General features: G+C 40.7%; 1 protein-coding gene across 1 annotated transcript; it reads right to left on the reverse strand.

The window, feature by feature from the left end:
* Nucleotides 1–1645: 1645 nt before the first annotated feature.
* si:rp71-46j2.7 lies at nt 1646–19870 on the reverse strand. Its single transcript, XM_039619588.1, has 16 exons — nt 19513–19870; nt 19015–19111; nt 16905–17118; nt 16449–16591; nt 14153–14327; nt 13947–14002; nt 12869–13065; nt 12663–12773; nt 12385–12510; nt 8473–8571; nt 8229–8387; nt 5155–5743; nt 2844–2907; nt 2577–2755; nt 2395–2483; nt 1646–2278 (listed from the first exon to the last, which is right to left on the reverse strand). Exons 1-16 carry the CDS (start codon nt 19696–19698, stop codon nt 2180–2182), a joined length of 2583 nt encoding a protein of 860 aa, XP_039475522.1. The 5' UTR covers nt 19699–19870; the 3' UTR covers nt 1646–2179.
* Between the last annotated feature and the right edge of the window lie 1424 nt (nt 19871–21294).

Consider the following 21294-nt stretch of genomic DNA (forward strand, 5'->3'; position numbering starts at 1 on the left):
ATGATTTGAATCTCCTCTTCCACAATATCCCAAAGGTGCTCTATTGGATTTAGATCTGTTGACTGTGGAGGCCATTTGAGTACATGTTTAAAAAAAAGAATAAGAAAAAACGTTTGAGATGATTTTGGCTTGGTTGGACACAACCACCAGAAGATGTTTGCAAAGCAATGAAGACGATCAGATGATACCAAGGAACCCAAAGTATGCCAAGAAAACATCCCCCACTACAGCCAGTTAATGGCAAAATCTGGTACTAACAAGTGAATGTCAGCAGAAATCGAGACAGGTCACGTTTTTCAATCTTCTCTTGTCCAATTTCAGTGAGTCTGGATGAATTGTAGCCTCAGTTTCATATTTTTAGCTAACAGGAGTGGCACCTAGTGTGCTCTTCTGCTGTTACTTTTGCCTTCCTCTCAGCTGGAAGCAGTCTGGCCATTCTCTTCTTAACTCCGATATCAACAAGGCATTTCCACCCAGAGGACTGCTGCTCACTGGATATTTTCTCTCTTCTGTGAACACTAGGGATGGTTATGTGAGAAAATCCCAGTAGAGCAGCAGTTTCTGAAATACTCAGAGCAGCCTGTCCATCACCATCTATGCCACGTTCAAATTCACTTAATCACCTTTCTTCCACTTGAACTTGCTCAGTTTGACCATGTGTGCGTCCATAATTTCAGAGTTGCTGCTGTGTAATAAAGTGGCCAGTGAGTATGTTTCAATATAATGTTAATGCTTATGTCTGCTACATTACATTATGGGTTTGGGGGAGTAATGTCCATTATTTAATGTATTTATATACCAGACAATGTATTTGTCTGGTATATAAATATGTCCTACATTTTAATAGATTGTAGTGGCCTGAGAATTCACAGGCATTGAAGTTGGTATGATCCCCCTGCAAGACAGTCTTTAGTTTTTTTTGTGTCAGTCAACCAAAGTGAATTAATAAACAAGTTGATGGTCTGGGAAAGAATTCACTTGCATATTTGTCATGAGATTATGCTGACTTCTCATTGATCACCTGAGGCTGATAATAGGATTAAATCAGATCTAACAGTTTTCTTGTGAAAATGAACGTTTGGTTCAGCGGTGTTGTTACCTGACTCAAAGTAGGAGAATGAAAAATGAATGTTACTCTGCCCATAATCTCCCTTGTGTGACCTGGACCAGAATAATCCTCTCTTGTAACATTTTCATAATGAAACCCGATGAATATAAAAGTAGCATCTAGTAACATTGGTTTTGTTTTGTTCTTTTAATTAGAACTGAAAAACAAAAGCATTTCCCATTTTTAAAAATCTGAATAGGCCTCATTTTTTCAAGACCGTACCCATTATTATATCAAACGTGTAGACCCCGCTAAACATATGTGATCGTAGCTGACTGGGAATGAAATAAATAAATGGTGTCTGCACGTTAACAAGGTATTTTAATCCAGTGAATTTATAACCGTAATTATTTTCATACACCTCACACTTCACTAACGCGATTTCCCTTAGAGGATTAACCCATTTAAACCGCATGAATCCTCTTTTACTCAGGTTTTGCTTCAAAGAAAATGTGCTGCTGGTATCAGAAACCAATTTAGAGCTCACATTTACTGCAGTTTCAGTCTAATTTTAACTTATAAACATAAAGACTGAGATAACCTTTATTAAAATATTTTATTCTGAACAATTCACATTTGCATAATTTCAAATTTCCACTGACAGCAGTGCCGGCAGGGTTTTGACACGTTTAGGCGATTTTAAATTGTGAGATATTCGGTTTTCACAATAGTTGAAAAAAGTTAACTCTGACAGAGTATAAACCATACAGAAATTCTCAAAGTGAAAACATTTTTTTGAAAAACAATCTATTAAATCATGAAGAGTGAAATTCAACCTGGAAATATAACGTATAGGTGACCTTCTTCTCTCGAGGTCAACAATAAAAGTTCAAAGTTGGCTTCCACAAAGAATGTTTTTCAGTACACACCAGTCACAATTCATTAACCTGACATGTGAAGGTATACAAAAGCAGTTCACAATACAAAATATTCACAGTACTTTTGAGGTAAAAATTATATACGTATGAAAAAGCTGCGAAACATGTGGTCTCAAACGTCTTAAGGCATTTTAAGATGATTAATAAATAACTGGATACTTTAAAAACTTCAGCACAGGTAAAAAACAGGCGGTCAGCTGGTAGAGCTGGTCACTTTTTGCAGAACAGCAGCACTCGCATTCAGTGAAAACTCACTGGGGAGAAATTCTCTCAATAGAAATGACAGGAGCATCTGTTACAGGAGTGGAGACGTGAGAAAGAACAAAGATTTATGTGGAACATACAGTGAATAGTGAAAATTCCATACAATAAATGAGGTGTGCTGAAAAAGGAAGTCTGGATACTCACATAAACCAGGGTTTTGTTTTCCTCTCTGTCCTGGAAAAGATTGAAAACAGACTCCACATCTGTCTTCTTCAGGACCAAAACATTTGAATCTATGGCAAAGACATAAAAAAAACAAAACAACAACTTTAGATGGATTATTAGGTGCCAAATCAACTGCTGCACTGCAGAGAGGTGTCACTTACATTTGGCATTGATGAGGTTATGCGCTCGATCCCTGGTCTCGTCCTTCTCCTCATCGGTACGAGGAGGATGAGGCATTGGTGGAGGAGATTCTGGCCACAGTTTGCTACGCAGATTGTCGATGTACGCAGCCATCTGCACCTGTGTTGGGTTCACCTTTCTTAGGAAGGAGTTCACTTTCCTGGAGAAGAATATGCAAAACTCATGAGTCATTCATAGACTGGGATATAACAATATTTGACCCGTGGGAGCGCACTGGTGCCACTTACTTTTTCAAAATGGGCATAAAAGGTTTCAGAACAGTATCGAAGATATTTATGAGGATGGAGTTTCCTGTAAGGGAAATAAGAGTGTTAGTGTCATCTTAGAGCAGCACTATGTTGCATGTTTTAGCTTGCCAGTAAAGGGTGGGAAAAACATCCAAGTAATCAGACACAGCAGCATAGCTTTATAAAACTATCATTAGCTCACTAAATGTTGCACTGTGTTCAGTACCAAAGTGCCAAATACAAGCATCATACATAAGGTGACGCTTCTAGAAGTTTGTGAAGGTTGTGTAGGTTCTAATGTAAAGTGTGAAGTGCTTTTTTGCCTTATTTGCACACAATAACAGAATTATTTCAGGAAAACAAAAAAGGTCCAGTATTATTACCCCCCCCTGCTGCTGTGCAGTGACAGGCTTTACCTTTGTAATGCTCAGTGCTTGTAAAGTCAAGTTAAAACTGAAGGTTATCTTCCAATTTACACACAGTATGAAAACTTCTTCAAAGATTTGAGCTGTCATTTGAGAAAGCACCGTGCCAAAAACAAAAGAAATCAGTTTAGACTTGAGAAAAAGAATTGTTGATGCTCACAAAGCAGGGGATGGATATACAAAGTTATCACAGCATTTCCACATGTCAAGAACTGGTGCGAGAAGTATCATCAAGAAACTCAAAAAGCCACACGATAAAGAACAAACCTGCCAGAGATAGGAAGAGTGTGGAAAGGAAACTAGTGAGCGATGTGACTAAAGAACAACTGTCATGAATTGGCCAATATGGGAACTGTAGGCTCAAAGAAGACCAAAGCTTTTGCAGAAGAAACAACTTCAAGCCAGACTGAAGTAAGCTAAAGATAACCTGGAGAAAGATTATCTATACTGGAAGTTTGTCCTGTAGACAGATGAAGTGAAACTAGAGCTATTTGAACAAAGAGATGCTGCTTATGTTTGGAGAAAGCAGAGGTGTACAATCTGAAGAACACAGTCCCCACAGTGAAACACAGTGGTGGGAGTATAACGGTGTGAATGCTGAAACTGGGAATCTCATCAAGGTGGAAGGAATCATAAAGAAGGAAGGATATGTGAATATTCTGACAGAAAACCTCAAGCAGTCAGCAGCAAAACTGGGTGTGGTTTATTGCTTTGTCTTCAAACATGACAGCAACTAGTCGCGTCCCATTAAATTAGATGACTAAAAGATCATCAAATCTGGAAGAAATAAAGAGATGAAGAAGAATGGGCTGCGACTGCTCAGGAGACGTATGCAAGACTTGTTGAAAACACCACTAAACGACGGCAGGCTGTCAACAAAAACAATCACAATTGACTGTTGGCATCAGTGGGGCAAATCATTTGGCCCCTGGTAGTTTGTCTTTTATGAAATAATTTTATTTCTGTGTGCAAAGTAAAAATAATGTAATCATCCAAAATAAAACTTTGATGTTTACCTGTGCTAAAACATTCCTCGCTCCGTTTAACACCGCTTGGGAAATACTATCATAGGTGGGCTAATAATTCTGTTCTCATCTGCACATCAAGCTGTAGCTGCACAGATGGACGTCTGCACAACATGAGGTACAACACCACTGTAAAGCCCAGAGGCAAATCTCTAATTTGTAGATTTAAGCTATAAAAATAAAATTGGCTTGTTAACTCTCTCAAAGTGTCAAATTATAAAAAAGATACAATGTAATCCAATTTAAGTGTCAAAACATATCCATAGATGTTCTGAACTACCACAGCTTTTATCATAAAGAATATAAACAGACATTTTTCTGCCTTTGAGCTTGTTGCAGTTCATTTCAGGGAGGGGTGGGGGGGGTGGGGCTTTCATGATTGTGAGGTTTGCCTGAGGTTGATAAATCATCACAGCAAACATCAAGGCTGCATCTTTGTCTAAGACTTCTTGTGTGACCTGCACGATTTTAATCTGCACTTTCGATGCAGAAAGATTTTTATTTTTAAAGAAAATCTTTTGAGAACATAATGCGGCTCGGCTGCCAGCTGTCAGCCCCTCATTGTGTGAGAGAGTGTGAATACACCACTCTTGGGCTTTTAAAAACAAGCCACGCTCTCACCTTAAAATACCACATGACAGTTCACACAGACCAAATACTCACTACAAAGGATTAACTTTCTCAGGCAAGTTTCAAGTCTCTAAAGGTTAATTTTGTTCTTATACTGAAATAAACCAAAGCAGCTGTTTGCCTAGTCTTCAGAGGAATGCATTAATAAATATAAAAAGCTACAATGTGCTTTAAAAATGTTGAGTGAAGTATACATGACAGTACAAAGTGGCTTCAAACATTAAAACAAACCGGATATTTCTTTCAGCAGATCAAATATGGCTTTGGTCGCCTCCGGCTGTTCCCTGTTGACTTGGTTCTTTAGAGTCTGGGAGTTGTCCCCTCTCTGCAGTGTAGCCTGTGCCTCCTTTCCCTTCGCCTTGTTCAGTCCTCCGGACCTAAAACACGTTTTCTCCTTTTTGTTGGGCCTCGCACTGAAGTGAAGCCGCGACGAGCCCTCTGGACCCTCCCGCTGCAAGCCCGAGTCGGGCACGTCTTCGTCACTGCCGTTTTTTGTTGAGGCCAGAGACTCGTGTGATCTATATCGGCCAAATCCTTTGAGGAGTGTTTTAAAGTGAGAGGTTAAGGGATTATCAGAGTCCTCATTTTTTTCTTGGGAGCCATTTTCATTTGAGGACTTTGAGTCAACAGAAGGCTGTGGATTAATTTCAGTCTCCTCAGGCAGTTCTAAAGGGGAATCGTACTGGGAGATAACAATAGATGGAAGAGTTTGACTGGGGACATCAGAGGCACTGTGGTTCTCCAAAGACTGAGCTGTTGATTCTAGAGGCAGAGATGACATTGTGTTTTCATCTGGGGCTCCAGGCTGTATGCTCGAGTTCTGCAAAGTAAACAAAACAATCTCTTTGTGAAGGCTGTCCCTGAGGCACTGGCCTTTCTGACTGTACTCAGCGACAGAGCTGAGACTAAATAAATCCATATGTTGGCTCACTAAGAAATATTTAAAGGGGAATTACATCAAGTCTACAGGATGTTTCTTGTTACATGGAATGCTGTACATCATTTCTGCAGCTCTAGAAGAAGTCTACAACAACATTTTCTCAGTTTGACCTTTAGACAGATGCTACCAACATGCATTTGCAGGCTATCAAGTTGAATTATGTGAAGCAGCAGACCAAAATTCAACTTCACTATGGGTGTATGTGCACTAGCTATGGGTACCACTGTGCATCACTAGTTCCCCGCTGACCTGCTTTCACTTCCCCAAAAGATCCGGCCCAATTGTTTGATCAGTTTGTTCAACCTCTCCCTCTTTCTCTCCCTCTCATACATGCACACACACACACACACACACAAAAAAGTACATTTGAAATATACACTTACAATACATATGTTTTTGGCTTAACTGAGGAAACTGACATATAACGTAAAACGATTTTTACAGATCCTTGCTGGGGTGTGGATAGCATAGCATGCTACATGTGTATAGTGCCCAGTTTTTGTTATGCAGTTTTTGTAGTCCAATACCTGCAGTCACAACTACAGGTATTGCCCCCTGATGGCCATTAAAAAGAATGCAGGTTTAAGGTTCTTCCACGTTGCTTTGAGGGACTTCTTTTCACACCTTGAAGCTATGCCACCTTTTACCTGTCTGTAGTCAATTCCCAACTTTTAAAATGTAAAACTTTATGAAAACTGTTTTGGCAATCAACTTGATCTTTGTAGCATTTTTTCCCTATTTTGTGACAACTATACTGGGAATTTATTTCCAATTAACTCCAGAAAAGTGGAGAAGCTGGAGCCTACACTAGCTGTCATAGGACAAGAGGCAGAGCCCAGCCTGGGCAGTCTCCATTCTATTACAGGGGTCAGAGAGACAACCAACCATTCAAGTGGAATTTATAGTCCAGCAGATGTGGCACGTTCACTGTCCGCTAGCAGTCCGGGGATGGCCCGTCTGCCTACAAATAGCTCTGTTGCCAGATAGAGACACTGTACAGTGTGTGGTACAACCGGTGTGTGGATCATGCTTGCTTGTGCTGTTGTTGGTCAGTCAGTCAGCGGTGACAAAGCGAAATTATAAACACACAAAGAACTGAAGTGAAACGGTGTGCCAAACTGTCCACAGCAGGCACTGGCTGTGCTTTTTATGCCAAATCTTTTGGTCTTCAATCTGGAGTTACACTTAACACCTACAGTCAATAACACCGGCCCTGTGGGAGTAAGCTGGAGTACCTGCAGAAAACCCACGCAGGCCTTTTAGTTTAATTCATTTTAAATTATGGCAGTGGCTACTGGTCTCTACCCACTGCCAATTTCCAAATTTGGTAATATCTGGTTTATAAACCAACTATACACGAACAATTGCTGCACCTGTAGACAGAGCAAATATCACAACATCTATAAATGTCCATTAGATCTTTGCACAGGAAATCAGTGTGTGCATCTGTGTCTACAACTGAAATCAGGCCAATATTAACCAGGAAGTCACTCTGAGCGATGCTTACAGCTGACAGTTTGAGTAATCATTTTTCCTTTTGCTTTTGTTTTCTCCGAAAAATAAGTCTGTCTAATGGCAGGTTTAGACTACCCCAAATTTTTGTGTAGTTAGTTGGGCATATACCTCTCGTCCTATGACAGCAGGGCTGCAGATCACCAACCCCCACCCCTGAACCCCGAGTTAGATAAGCACTTAAGAAAATTAACGGATAGAAGACATTCTTGCTGAGACTTCAGAGACTCGTAACATACTCCATGTTCGTCACTATATTAACAGAATCTTTCACATGCTGTATGATGTTATTACGAGGAAGAGCCAGGGAACAACTCCTGGAAGCAAGCGAGTAATGCTGTAAGTGGTTTTTAAGAGGCCTTAAAATAGTTTAAAAACGAAGAATAAATGGCCGTGTACCAACATTTTTCAAGACTGTATGTCCTTTAGTCCATCTTTCACGTCACCACAGTCAGAAGACTGTCCCGGGCCGCTATTACTGAAGCTGTTTGAGTTGTCACATGACAAATTATGACATGTTGGCCTTTTTTTCTTTCCCCCCCCCCTTTCCCTCAGGACATGAGGTGTCCGAGATGCGACATTGGTATCCATTTAACTATGATGCACTACACAGTGTATCAGCTTCTGGACTTCTGGGCACAATCAATCAGGTGTGCCCAGAAGCTGATGTGGCATATTCCACAAGTCTGTCTGCTTCTGTGCTCTTATCCCATCTGACAATTTTTCAGCATTACGAGACTTCAGAAACCTCAATGAAATCATTCTTAATATTACCAGAACTAAAAGCAAAACTCAGTTACCTTGGAAACACTGTAAAATGACAAGTTGATTAAAAGTGGCAGTGAGACATTACCTCATCTTCTTCGTAGCTGGGAGTGAGGAAGTAAGCCAAGCCGCTGAGCAGGCCCCAAACGCCACCATAATGTTTCTTCTCATTCAGGAGTTTGTCAAGCGGGCAGAGGAACTGAAATACCGGTTGAGTGTGACCGATCAGATTATCTGAAACCAGTTCCTGGGAAGGAAAATGACACATTGTTAAGACATGACACTTTAAGTGTTTATCTATCAACATATCCGAGCCTTGTGATCTCTCTCACTTGCAGGAAGTGCTCCACTGATACTCTAGCTTCTTCTTTAACTTTATCGTTGCCGTCCATCTCCTCCAGCACCAAGACCCCGGGTAGGCTGGCGGAGTCCTGGATAAAGACAAGAAAAAACAAAAACAAAGAAAAAAACCAATTAAAAGCCTAAAGCTGACCTAAGAGATCTTAATCAGTTTTTACAGTTGAAGGCTTAGAACTGTAATCCATTTCCTCATCCACTGTAACAGGTGGTCATCAAAGCACTGTCTGTTCACCTGTGAACTCCTTGTACGTGATGAGGATTTGTGCAAGCTCAGGCATTTGAAGTTAGCACCAACGTGCTAAACAACTCATCTGTAGCATCTATGCAACTTAGAAAAGCATCCATACCATTTTGATATCCGTATAACAACATTTCATTTACATCCACAAAGCTTCAATTATATGATGTTGGAATCACCTCTGACTAATGATAATAATAATTAAAAATAATAATAGTGTAGAATGGGCATATACTAGTCAATATCACTGAAAACATTTCTCAATGTTTCATGCTGACATTTCTGCTGCTGGGAACGCCTCGTAATGAATACAGACTGGAAAAGCGCGCATGGCATTTCAAAATAATAGGTCACTCATTTAATTCTTAGGAAATGCAGTCTCACTATACTGCTACCAAGAAGTTAATACATGCACTGTTGTTCACACCAGCTCCACCTCAACTCCTGAGTCAATGCTGCCCTGAATGTAAATGAAAATGCCAAAATTAGCAAGTCTTTCATGAGATTACATTGTAAATGTAACAGTGTTAAGATGAAATATAACTATAAAGCATAAGAGCAAGGTGTGCTATTTTGTATTTTATTTCTTTTTTTGTATTTTTTTTTTATGTGATGAAGACCTTTTTATTGCTAATGCACACAGCAGCGGTGGCATTCCTAGCAACCTAACCTGTAGAAACCACCAGCAAAGTCTTTCTACACTATTCTATGTCCACATACACACCGAGTCAGAATCCATCCTATGTAAACAAAAAAAAAAAGAAAAAAAAAAAAAGTGAATTTTAAAGTTGATCTGAATTTAACATGAGGTTTCACTGACATCTTCCCAAGTTGCACTGTTTTTGGTACAAGACTGAAACTTTTCTGAGCCAGCATAGGGAGAAAGGATGACTTAAAATAGGTGGAAGTTTTATTTGGAATGAAAACTTGTCCTTTAGACATTTGATTTGAGGACATAGCTTGCCTTCTCATCACTCACTGACAAGCACTTTTTAAAAACCAACTGACAGACACTAATTGAAAAGGTGATTGACGTCCTCTCACTTCTGTATCATTATCTCGTTTGCTTGCATGCGACTTGGACATTACCATCCATCCACCTTAAATCCACCACAGTGCCTACACAAGGAGGCACACAGCCAGATTCTCTCACAGTCAGATTTAGTCAAATCACCATGTCTTTGGACTGTGGGAGGAAGCGCAAATATCCAGAGGAAAACCACGCAGGCACATGGAGAACTTGCACAGAAAACAAATTGGCCCCAACCACCCGGGAGGATTGCACCAGGAACATTCTTGCTCTGAAGTGACAGTGCTAACCATTGCTTCACAGTGCCTCCCTGCATGCGAAGTCAATGACTCAGATAATCATTCAATTCACAGAGGATCAAGCCAATAATTGATATAATTCAACAAGACTCTCCATAGCTCCCCAAACACAGTTCAGCTTAGTGAAAGGAAGGGAAGCAAATCCAGTGACAAGTAAATCTACTCAGGTAGAGTGTCATTTTTACCACTTTTAGGAGGAGAAAAGAAAAACAAACAACAACAACAACAACAAAAACAACAACAAAAAGTAGTTGTGGGTTGATTTTCCTTCTTCCTCAGTTAATGGCTTTAACTTAATGACAGGGAGGAATGAATTTCAACTAAGACTTTATTTATTCTATTTATGATAACTACACTCATTGAGCAATTCATTACATAAATCTGTTTAACTGCTTCTTAGTACAAATATCTAATCGGCCAATCACATGGCAGTCGATGCACGCAGACATAGTCAAGACAATCTGCTGAAGTTCAAACCGAGGATCAGAATGAGAAAGAAAGGCAATTTAACTGTGTTTGAATTTGGAATTTGTCAGTTTTTTGGTGACAGATGGGCTGATCTGAATATTTCAGACACTGCTGCTCTCCTGTGATTTTCCCACAACCATCTCTAGTGTTCACAGGAAAGAGAAAATTATCCACTCAGCATCAGCTCTCTGGGTGAAAATGTCTTGTTGATGCCAGAGGCCAAATGAGAATGGCCAGACTGTTTGAAATGGTAGGAATGTAAAGTTACAACCAAGGCATGCAGAATAATATATTAACACACAACATGCAGAGACTACAGCAGCAGAAGACCACAATGGGCTCCACTCGTATCGGCTAAGGAAACTCGGGCTACAATTCCCACACCCCCACTGTTACATCCTGTGAGGCTGTGGGAGTGTGTGGGCGTGGTGTTGTCTTCTCCCTCTCCTCCTCCTTCTTTCTTGCCCCTCCCCTTGTCTCTCTCTGCCCTGCCTTCTGCTTTAGAACACGCCTGCTGCTTATCTGCCCTCGTTGACCACCAATTACCCTCAGAGGTGATATAAGCTGGAGGAGAGCAGTGTGGATGGGGGGAGAGGCTTCTGGTGGATTTTCCTGTGTTGGTCAGTGTGTGTTTCCAGCCTAGGTGTGGAAAAGGCCTGCTGTGTGTGTGTGTGACCAGCCCCACCGTGCGTGGCTTGTTGTGAGTAGCTCAACTAGGCAGTGGTTTTGTTTGAGTGACGGCGGCCTCTATTACTTTGTTTGGCCTGCCTAGTTATTGCCAATAGCAGCGTTGCTGTCTTTTTCTGTTGAAGCCTTATAGTTGTTTTCTTTGTTGAAGTGGTCACCATTCTCTTTGGGTTGACCTGTCTGAGTTATCATTAAAGCAGCGGTGCTGTCTCTTTCTGTTGTTACCATTTATATGATTATTATAATCAATTAACTCAATAAAGACTCATTTTGTGTTAAATACCTCTGCCTGGCGTTCTTTTCATTTCAACCCGGATCCAACTGTTACTGTCCCCCACCCTCTTCGCCTAGCTTTCATGTGGGGACGTAACAAAGTGGGGGCTCGTCCGGGATAGGAATGAAAGGAGTTGAGTTAATTACGATAACACCCACCAAAAAAGGAAAACGGCGACTGGGAAAGCACTCAAAACTGGTTTAGTGAACACGACAATGGCCTCCACAATCTCCAGATGTCAATCCAGTAAGGGCACCCTTGGGATGTGGTGGAATGGAAGACTGACATGATTAATGTGCACCCAACCGCAGGAACTGTGTGATGCCATCAAGTCAGTGTGGACCAAAATCTTTGATTGTTGGGGCGTTGTTTGTTGGGCATTGTTGGGGGTTTTCTCTGTATAATTGTAGCGTCTGTACCTTACAAGATAAACCACCTTGATGCAACCGTTGTTGTGACTTGGCACTATATAATATAATAAAACTGAACTGAAATTGGGTGTAACTAATGAAGTGGTCAGTGAGTATAATGCATATATGAACGATTAAAAAGAAACAATTCAGCTGTATTATTTGGTAGCATATCAGTAACATGAAACAGTGCTTCAACTGAGGCTTTAAAAGTGTTTGCATTACAGATTCACTTTATGAGCACAGAGCCTGCCAAAAATAATAAAGAGTGAAATCAAATTCTATTTTCATGAAAGAGAATGACAATTGTTATCTTCTCACCGTAGGACTGATTGTGATAGAACTGCATTAGAGTGCAATCATTTAAGATATACCAAACAGACTGATAACTGTGCAAATCAGAAGTCAGTAAACCAGTTTAAGGGAGAAAACTGGGAACAAAGATAGAACAAAACAAAACTTTCATTTGTCCTTTTACCTGCCATCTGTTGCTGAAGTGTACAATATCCATGTAGCTCTTCTTGATGTCCCATTGGAGGTTCTCAGGACTGTCTTTTTCCTCCAGGTGAACAGTGAAGATTAGCTTCTCATCCTCCCAGTCAGCCTGCAATGCAGTAAACCACTGTTAAAAAAAAAAATCCAGCTCAAAACATTAACATGTCACCCAAGGACATTGTGCTTGCTATTACAAGGCCTCTGCAGACAGATAACAAGCCTCCAGGACTTTCCACACTGTCACTGATATTTATAACTCACATTCGGGATGCTGACAGCCCAGCGGCCAACGCGCCACATCTCATATGACAGCTTGAATTCGATCATGTCCTCCTGGACGGCTGTCAGGTAGTCCTCCATATCGCCGTCCTCCTAATGGTGTTTGGCCAAAAGCAGTAATGAATCTGTCATGTCTGGCAAATTATTGTCTTCATTTTATAACACTGCATTATATGAAGCAGCCTTACCCCGTCAGAGTCTTCCTCCTCCTGGCTGCGAATGGAGCCCTCCCTGCTACTGACATTGTCATCGCTGGACAAGTCTCCCATGTAGGCTGTGATCTTCAGCAAGCGCTTCTGCTCCATCTTTTTCATCTTCTTTTTTTTGGCTTTCTTGGACTTCATCTTGTCCACAAACTTTGACCATCCTTCCTTTAACTTGTTGCCTGAAATAGAAGGAAAAAAAAAAAAAAAAAAAAAAAAAAAGCCCAAAACATATACATTACATTGCACAAGAAACATCTTTATTTTCACTCACCCTTATACTCAAATTATGTCTCTCGCGAGTATATGCATTTGTATTTGCATACAACAACAATGAACTCTCGATAATGAACACCACTTTGGCTGAAAAACAGGAAAACACTTGTATTGTGAGGAAGTGTAGCAACAGTGGGTGATGAGACAATGTGAGAGAAAAACCAGTCTCAAAACAACACGTGCTCAGTTAGGCATGACAGCAGGCAAGCATGATCAGCCTTTCAATTTTATGATCCATGTGACAGCATAACAATTAATAAAAGTCCCATCAGACTTAAATAATTGTCAGATTATAACAGATGAGTGTTTCTGATGCAACCGTTGGAGAAGATTTGTATATTTATCATATCAAAAGGTTCATTATCCTGACATAATCAATTCTTATTAAGACATCATTACTGTTGGAGTGATCAGAGTTGCATGAAGACATGGCAGGAATTATTTGGCATTCTGCTTGCCGTTTGTGTAATTAGCCGTCTGGACACACAAGCAAGATAAACAGGGGACTAATTCTGCACTGAAAGGGAGGCTGGTAAAGGAAATCAACATGTCACATAGCTTGCAACACATTCATCAAACAGTTGTAGTACAAGACATTGCACAAGCACGGTCATCTATCCTCAGAACACCCACCACCCACTCCATCTGCCTTCTCCCTCAAGTCCCTCATGTTTAAAATGTTTTCTTGCTGGTAAAAGGATAAAACTTGAAACCACATGTAGCATTTCCCACAGTTTCACAGAGCTTTGGATTGAATAAGCTGCTACAGCTCGATCACTAAACACACCTTTCCTTTTACCCTTGGTCCTGGTGCCGTCTGAAATCCCTGTGCCGTGCGAGCTCCTGCAGGGGGAGAAAAAAAAAAAAAAAGCCACCAAACAAATCCAGGTCAATTCCAATTTCAGACGCAGAAGGTGGCAGTTACAGTCATTGCTTTGAGGCTCACTACGGTTCAGTCAAGTCAGCGGGGTGCAAAAGATGACAGCCACTCACACATCACTATCTCCCCCCTCGCCTTTGCTCTCCTGTGAAGCCAGAGAGGCTTTTTCAGTGTCTGATCCATAGAGCTCCTCCACAGAGTTTTTGGGTGTCACGATGGCAAGCTGGCTCACCACTAGCTGGTTCAGATTGTCAGGGTCAGACAGCCATGCAACCAAATGTCCCAATCCTGAGAAAACAGCCAACATTAATACACGGTTCTGTTTGAATCACTAATATACACATTTGATCAGTAATAGTAGCTCCAACAGTTAAATGACTGGCTAAATGTACTGGGAAATACACTCAGCCTGAAATCCCTGCCTGAATAAATACAACTTAACAGTGGCCTCCTGGTTAGTTGTTAATTTAGTGTAATCCTGCAAGGTTGCGTTACCTTCGCCTCATAGCTCTCGAGCTGGCTGGCAAGCTGCTGCCAGGAAAACTGAGTTAATGACCAGCATTCTCAACTGTTTAAAAACCTCTAAATACAGCCGTGAGTTATGTCTGCTCGAGTCAGATTGCATTTTTTGCTAAGCAGCTCCCACGAGAGTAGCAACTGTCACAGCCTTTTGGCGACTCTCCAGTTAGCTTTGCAGTAACCCAGTAACATAGGACTCCCACGCAGGCGTTTAAGACAACACATTAACAGTTTAATACTGCACTTAAACTGCTTTGCGAATTACATGTAACTTGACTTTTGAGGGGTTTTGTTCCAACCACTGTATGAGTTCGTTGTATTCATTCAAAGGTTTTTTGCTGTTATGTAGCCACGATTAAAAGGCTTTTTCATTTAAAATATAAGTTTGCCTTTTCTCATTATGAAAGCTTGTAAGACAAAAACAAATCATTTATATGTTAATTAATCTGCTTTTGTGGTTTGAACACTCTTCAGTCTGTGTTTTGATGGGGAGTTACCACTGAGCTACCCACGAAGCCTAAAAGCCTGGATTATCAGTAAACAAACTAAATCAGCCAACTTTTGAGAGCCTGTAAGGAATTTAAGGCGTACCCCCCCCGACTTGGAAGTGTTGAAATCTAGATTTCTATCCATCCATTTTCTTAACTACTCGTTCAATTTAAGGTAGTATGGGTAGAAACTACAGGGCTACAGTCTTTTCTGTCAGTTTCCTTCTTATATGAAGGAGTGCCTGACACCCACCCTCCACTTGTCCAGTTTTCTCAACGAGAATCACCTCGTTGTTGCTGTCAAACTGTGTTGTCTTTGGGGTTTTTCATAAATTCCATAGATACAAAGTCCCTGAAGGTACAATTCAAAATGGGTTCTGTACCAAGTTGCCTGTTCATACAACACTGGTTCATCCCTCGAGTTAGGTGTCTTTTTTATACTGGAATGGAGCTTTAACCAGAATATCAGTAAAACAGGAAAGGTAACGACCCAACTGACCAGCAACCTGATTTTCCTAGTTACCAAATACTGTAGGTGTATTTCTCAGAGGTAAGTCTGGTGGTACTTCACTTAAGCATGTCTGTATTGCACATGCAAGCGTTGAGGTTTGGTGATAATCCAAAGGAGAAGCAGTAACTAAGCCACTTGCGTCTTCAAAATGGCCAGCAGAAAAGCAGCGCTAGACACACCCCTGATACTTATCCTACAATGCCCATAAAAGAAGCATGTGTCATGCGCACTTCAGATTTTACACATATTATGCAAGATACAACATGCTGGCTTGAGCTTTATATTTAAGACAGTGCTCTCATAAAACTTGCAATAAGAGAAAATTAAAGCATTTCCTCAAAATATTAAGTGTTTAAAGGTGTCACATCAACTCCTCTGTGAAATGAATAACTGTAATTGATAAAAGAAACCATATTGCTAGAGTAAATGAGTATTCAGAATTTTTACTGCAACACTGAAGCTACAAATAACATTGCCAACTACTCCAAATCTTTTAGTTACAGATCTATGAGCAGTTGCCAGAAATGAGCACTTTCTAACCACCAAACAGCAGAGCAGAATGGACATGCATATAATTTTTTAACTACAGCTGTAAAAATCACTTATTGTCACTGAACAACATGCGTAATTGCAAAAACCTACCCCACAGCAAGTCTCTCTCCAGATGAAGCATTTCATCTGTTGCTATAAAAATGACAAAACCCTGAGGGGGGGATTGGCAGATCACTGCAGAAGGAGGCTTCTTTTTATGTAACCTAAGATTCATGTCTAAGCTCTACAATGCCACTGACAATAAGGGATTACACACAACTCGCACTCCTCAAAGAATTCATGGGAGGCTTAGTCCTTATATAAGACTGTTGCTGCAGAGATGATTTAATGCTTCCTTACCCTTTAAGGCAATGATCTCATTTAAGGCACAGCGGTTGACTTCTTGGCCCCAGAGAGATTTGCGAAAAAGGTTACGTACCAGAGCATCAGAAAGCTCTCGGAGAACTACAATCTCCTCTGCTCTGGACCTAAACAAGAGCTGTCTGAAACAGAAAGCAAAAGAACGAGAACAGCAACTATGAGTAAGCACTCAGTGTTTATCGCCACAAGTGCGTGCGTGATCATAATCTTAATTCTGATGTGGCACACCACTTTTAAAACTCTATGTGCCTTAGGAAAAATGCATTATCGCAAGGTACAGTAAAAAGTAAATTATTCATAGGCGATAAAAAAAAAAAAAAAAAACACTGGAGGTATTTATAGAGTTCTCAAATGTTACTGAGTGCAAAGAACAACCAAAGAAGCAACAGCATGAATTCTGAATCCTATTAAATAAAAGAAAGTGTAAAGCTTCACCTGTCAGACTGCTTCGCATTATGCAAGTGCTGGGTCAAAATCCGAATGGAGCCCACGACTGCGTGGGAGACATCAAAGTCTTTGGCCCTTTCAATGATGCGGTCGATTACAAAGTCGAATTCCCTGCCGAGAACCTGGTGCAGGGGCTGCTGCTCGCACGACTCAGGGACGGTGTACCAAGGCAGGACCAGCTGAGCGTAGGCGCATTCAAACACTGCGAGAACAGCAGGCACACAGCAAGTCAGTCACAAAGGAAAGTTACATTCACACTGTGCTCCCATGCTCACCTCCTGAGCATCAAATTCAAGGACTGAGCTGACTTTTAAGCTTTCTTTTTTTTTTCTTTTTTTTTAAAGCAAAATTCAAGCTCCAACTTCTGAACGACTTCTGAGGTCCAGAATTATTCATCTCAAATCTTGGCACACATTTCCATGACGAGATTTTGAAGACCAGGCCATCTGGAGTTCAGCTACTCAGCTGTGAATTCACTGAGCATGTTTTTTTGTTGTCGTTTTTTTCATATTAACACAACTTCTGTTTTATTTCACAGATACGCTGAGAAACGTCAAATACAAGTGTTACTGTGGGGCTGTTACGGTTTCTCATTTAATTTTCAGGGATATTTGAGAATTATTAATATTTAGCAATTAACTGGCCACTTCATTAGTTACACCTTGCTAGTACCCCTTTTGCATTATGAACAGCCATATTTCTTTTTCGCACAGATTCCACATCGTGCTGAAACAATCCTCAGAGATTTTAATCTGTATTGACATGACAGCATCACACAGTAGCTGCAGATTTGTCTGCTTCACATCCATGATGTGAAGCTACCATCAGAAGATGGGCACACTGTGATCATAAAAGGGGGGACATTGTCAGCAACTATACTCAGATAGGCCGAAGCATTTCAACAATGCTCAGTTGGTACTAAGAGCCCTAAAATGTGCCAAGAAAATATCCCCTACACAATTACATCGCCAACACCACCCAGAACTGTTGATACAACGCAGGATGAATCCATGCTTTCATGTTGTTTACTCCAAACTGACTCGAACTTCTCCTCTGACCTCTAGCATCAACAAAGCATTTTAAGCCCTGGGAACCGCTGCTCACTGGATATTTTTTCTTTTTTAGACAATTTTCTGTAAACTCTTAAGAGAGTTGTGAAAACCCCAGTAAATACGCAGTTTGCGAAATACTCAGACCAACTCATGTAGCACCAAAACCTTATGTCACATTAAAGTCACCTTTCGTCCCATTCCTCATGCCTACTTAAAGTGTCACCAGGTCACCTTGACTTATATGCATTCCTAAATATACCAAGTTGCTGCCATGCAATTGGCTAATTAGATTTTTTGCATTAAGAGCAGCTACAGGTGCACCAATCAAACTTCCAGGTGGGTGTATATTTAATGTACAAGACACCTGCAAACTATCTGGCATTTTTCTGTATACTTTGTATAAAATTGAAACAAGATTTATTCAAAATTAAAGTGTTTTTAATAAATATTCTTGAGTGACTTTAGAGATGTTTGTGGTGCCCAATAGATACAGACATAAGCTCCAAATGGTAGACAGCCTATTCATTTGTATCATTATAAAAACAGGAAGAAGAAAAACAAGAAGCTGTATTATCTTTTTACTTTATCACAGTTTTTGATGTCTGTAGAGTCTGTAGATCTCTGCAAGAAGAGGAAAAACTATTTAAAAACCCATATGGTCTGGGCTTACCACAAACCAATTACCACTGCTCAAAAGAGCATATATAAACACAAAAGCTTTATGAAAACCTCCATCTTATTTCCTACTTAACAGTCACAGTGATGTATAGCATACCCATCTGCTGTGGGTGTGCAGTTCAGCTTTTTCTTCCTTGAAACCCCTCCCCATTCTGTGTAACTGGAGCTCCAGTTCCAGTCTGTGTCAATGCAAAACTGTTTTTTTCCCCCAACTATATCAAGTAGAAACAGAACTGAAAATCTGCTGAGAGACGCCCGACTTTTACCCCTCACCTTCAGTCCTCATGTAAAGCATTGCTAACCTGCAATGACAGACACAGTCCTGTCCCCTACAGACAAATTACTCCACTGTGAAAGACATGCTTCACCTTGCTGTAAAGATCTCTTCACATGTGGATACGGAGACTCCAGCGACACAGCCAGGTCCGGTGTGTCTCCATCAATCAAGTCATCGACAGCAGTTTCCTGGAAAACAGGAACACTATGAATCAAGGGTCAGGGGCTATAAAAATTACAGCATTAAAGTGCAGGACTCTGTAAACCTGTTTTTCCAGGCCTCGGTAGGAAAAAAAAAAAGCATCCCAGGCTACACTTTCATTTTTAATGTACATTTTCAGAGTTCAGGTATGTGTGTAAACATGGGAGATGACACACCTACGCTTTGGTGTGGTCTTTTTTTAAAGTTATGAGTAAAACAAGCAACAACCCTCATTTCAACCCTCACTGTTGATTCATAGAAAGGTGAAAAGGTGATACAAAATACCATCAGGTGACTGTGAAACGCACCTCACGCTCACAATTGTAATTATTAACACTTCTACGGTGGTTTTGCAACTAGTGTCAACACAAACAACTGCGCAGACTACCTGAACTGTGTCGTCCTTCGCCTCTTCGTCCGTCTGTGTGCCGCTCTCTCGCCCGCTAACTGCAGGCAGCCGCGGGGTGTAAATGCAAAAAAGAAAGCATAAGCACTCAATCAGTGTGCGTCCGCAGTCTGAGCAATACCAAACCAAGCCGAGGGTTATGGCGATGGAGAAGCGCCATAGATACATGTTCCTTCCTTACAACAGGCTCGTTTTGCTCGTATCTGTGACTTCAAGCCTGACTGTGTTACACTCAGCCAGAGCAGGTTTGTTCGTCCACATCTTTTGCACGGACAAGAAGCGACTGTTTCCTCTTAGCGCGAAGTCGCACAGCGGAAAAAAGCGAACTTTGTTGAACTGCTTTAAAGCTGCGCTGTGATTGGCTGGGGGCAGGCCCCGCGTGCTGACTAGTTAATTGTACGAGGGTGCCATCTACAGGCGACACCTTTACCTGACAGCGAGAGTGGCACAATACGGCTCTATTCAAAATTATCCATAAGCACCAAAACACGAGTTATTTACGAAAATGATACTTGATTGGTGATTCCCTCCTTTGTTCAGTGAAGCATTAACTTAGACCGCATCTCTAATCTTTTATTATCGTTTTTTTTTTTTTTTTTTGGGGGTTGTTGCTGGTTTATCTTAAATACTACTGCTTTGGCGAACCAACCAAAGCAGTAGTAGAGGTCAGGGTGGAGGTCAGGGGTGATTTGTAACAGAAAGACAGCAGCAGGAGTGAAGGGAAGATATAGAAGATAGTAGTGAGACCTAGTATGATGTATGGTTTAAAGAAGGTGACACTGATGAAAAGATGTGAGGCTGAGCTGAAAGTGGCAGTGCTGAAGATGTTTGGGTTTTTGCTGGGATTGACCAGAATGGACAGGATTAAAAAGCAGTTTGGATGGTGGATGTGTTAGACAAAGGGTGCTGAAGATGGAGCTTCCAGGGCAGGAGGAGAGTTTGTAAAAGGAGAGCATGGGGAGGGTTGGCGTGATAAGGACAGGGTGAGGCAGAGGCAAATGATCCACTGTGGTGACCCCTAGAAGGAGCACCTGAAAGACGAAGTTTTGCTGGTGGATCTTAAGCTGCAAATCACACAGTACCTGAAATACTCAGATAAAGTACAAGGACTGTGAAACTGTCTGAACACACACTAATAAAAACAACTTCACATTGTAAAATACACAGTGACAAGTTCTGAATAGTATATTATTATATGACGTATCTATCCCAAATTAAACATTCAGGTTCAACCATATTTTTAACTTATTATTTATTTATTTAGACAAGAAAAACAAGTCTATTCCTTCTGCTTCTTTTCCTTCTGCTCACATCCCAAGAAAAGCTCTCTGAGCACTACTTCATTATTTCAGCACTCTTGCAGAGGCAAGACTGTGATACTGGCAAGGGCCAATGAAAGGAAGAAAAGGATGTGGAGCTCTTTAAACAGACAAAGCGTGAATGGGAGAGAAAGAAGATAACAACAGGTGTGTGTGCGTGCATGAAAGCTTACATTAAACAGAGTATTATTGTTATTTAAAAAAAAAACATGAAAGACTCTGGCTGCTTCATTTTCCATTAAATATAACTTTAGAGCTTTTAGCAAAGCTGTGTTGTGATGTTTCGTCTAAAGACCACAAGGTGGCGCAATCACTGCTCTTTAATTTTGTTTTGTGTTTTTTGTCGTTATTAAAAATTCAATCTTAAAAATCCATGTCTGATGTCTGGCAGGATTAAATTGTGTAAATAAGCCAACAATTACAAAACGTGCTGAAAAACTTCAAA

Source organism: Oreochromis aureus, linkage group 2, assembly GCF_013358895.1.
Source record: "Oreochromis aureus strain Israel breed Guangdong linkage group 2, ZZ_aureus, whole genome shotgun sequence".
Lineage (NCBI taxonomy): Eukaryota > Metazoa > Chordata > Actinopteri > Cichliformes > Cichlidae > Oreochromis > Oreochromis aureus.

Coding starts and splice junctions, on each gene's coding strand:
- si:rp71-46j2.7 (XM_039619588.1), bottom strand. CDS start 19,698: ATGTATCTATGGCGCTTCTCCATCGCCATAACCCTCGGCTTGGTTTGG. Junction 12,511..12,662: donor GGGCTGTCAGCATCCCGAAT/GTGAGTTATAAA, acceptor ACTGCATTGCAG/GCTGACTGGGAGGATGAGAA. Junction 5,744..8,228: donor CCAGCTACGAAGAAGATGAG/GTAATGTCTCAC, acceptor TTTACTTTGCAG/AACTCGAGCATACAGCCTGG.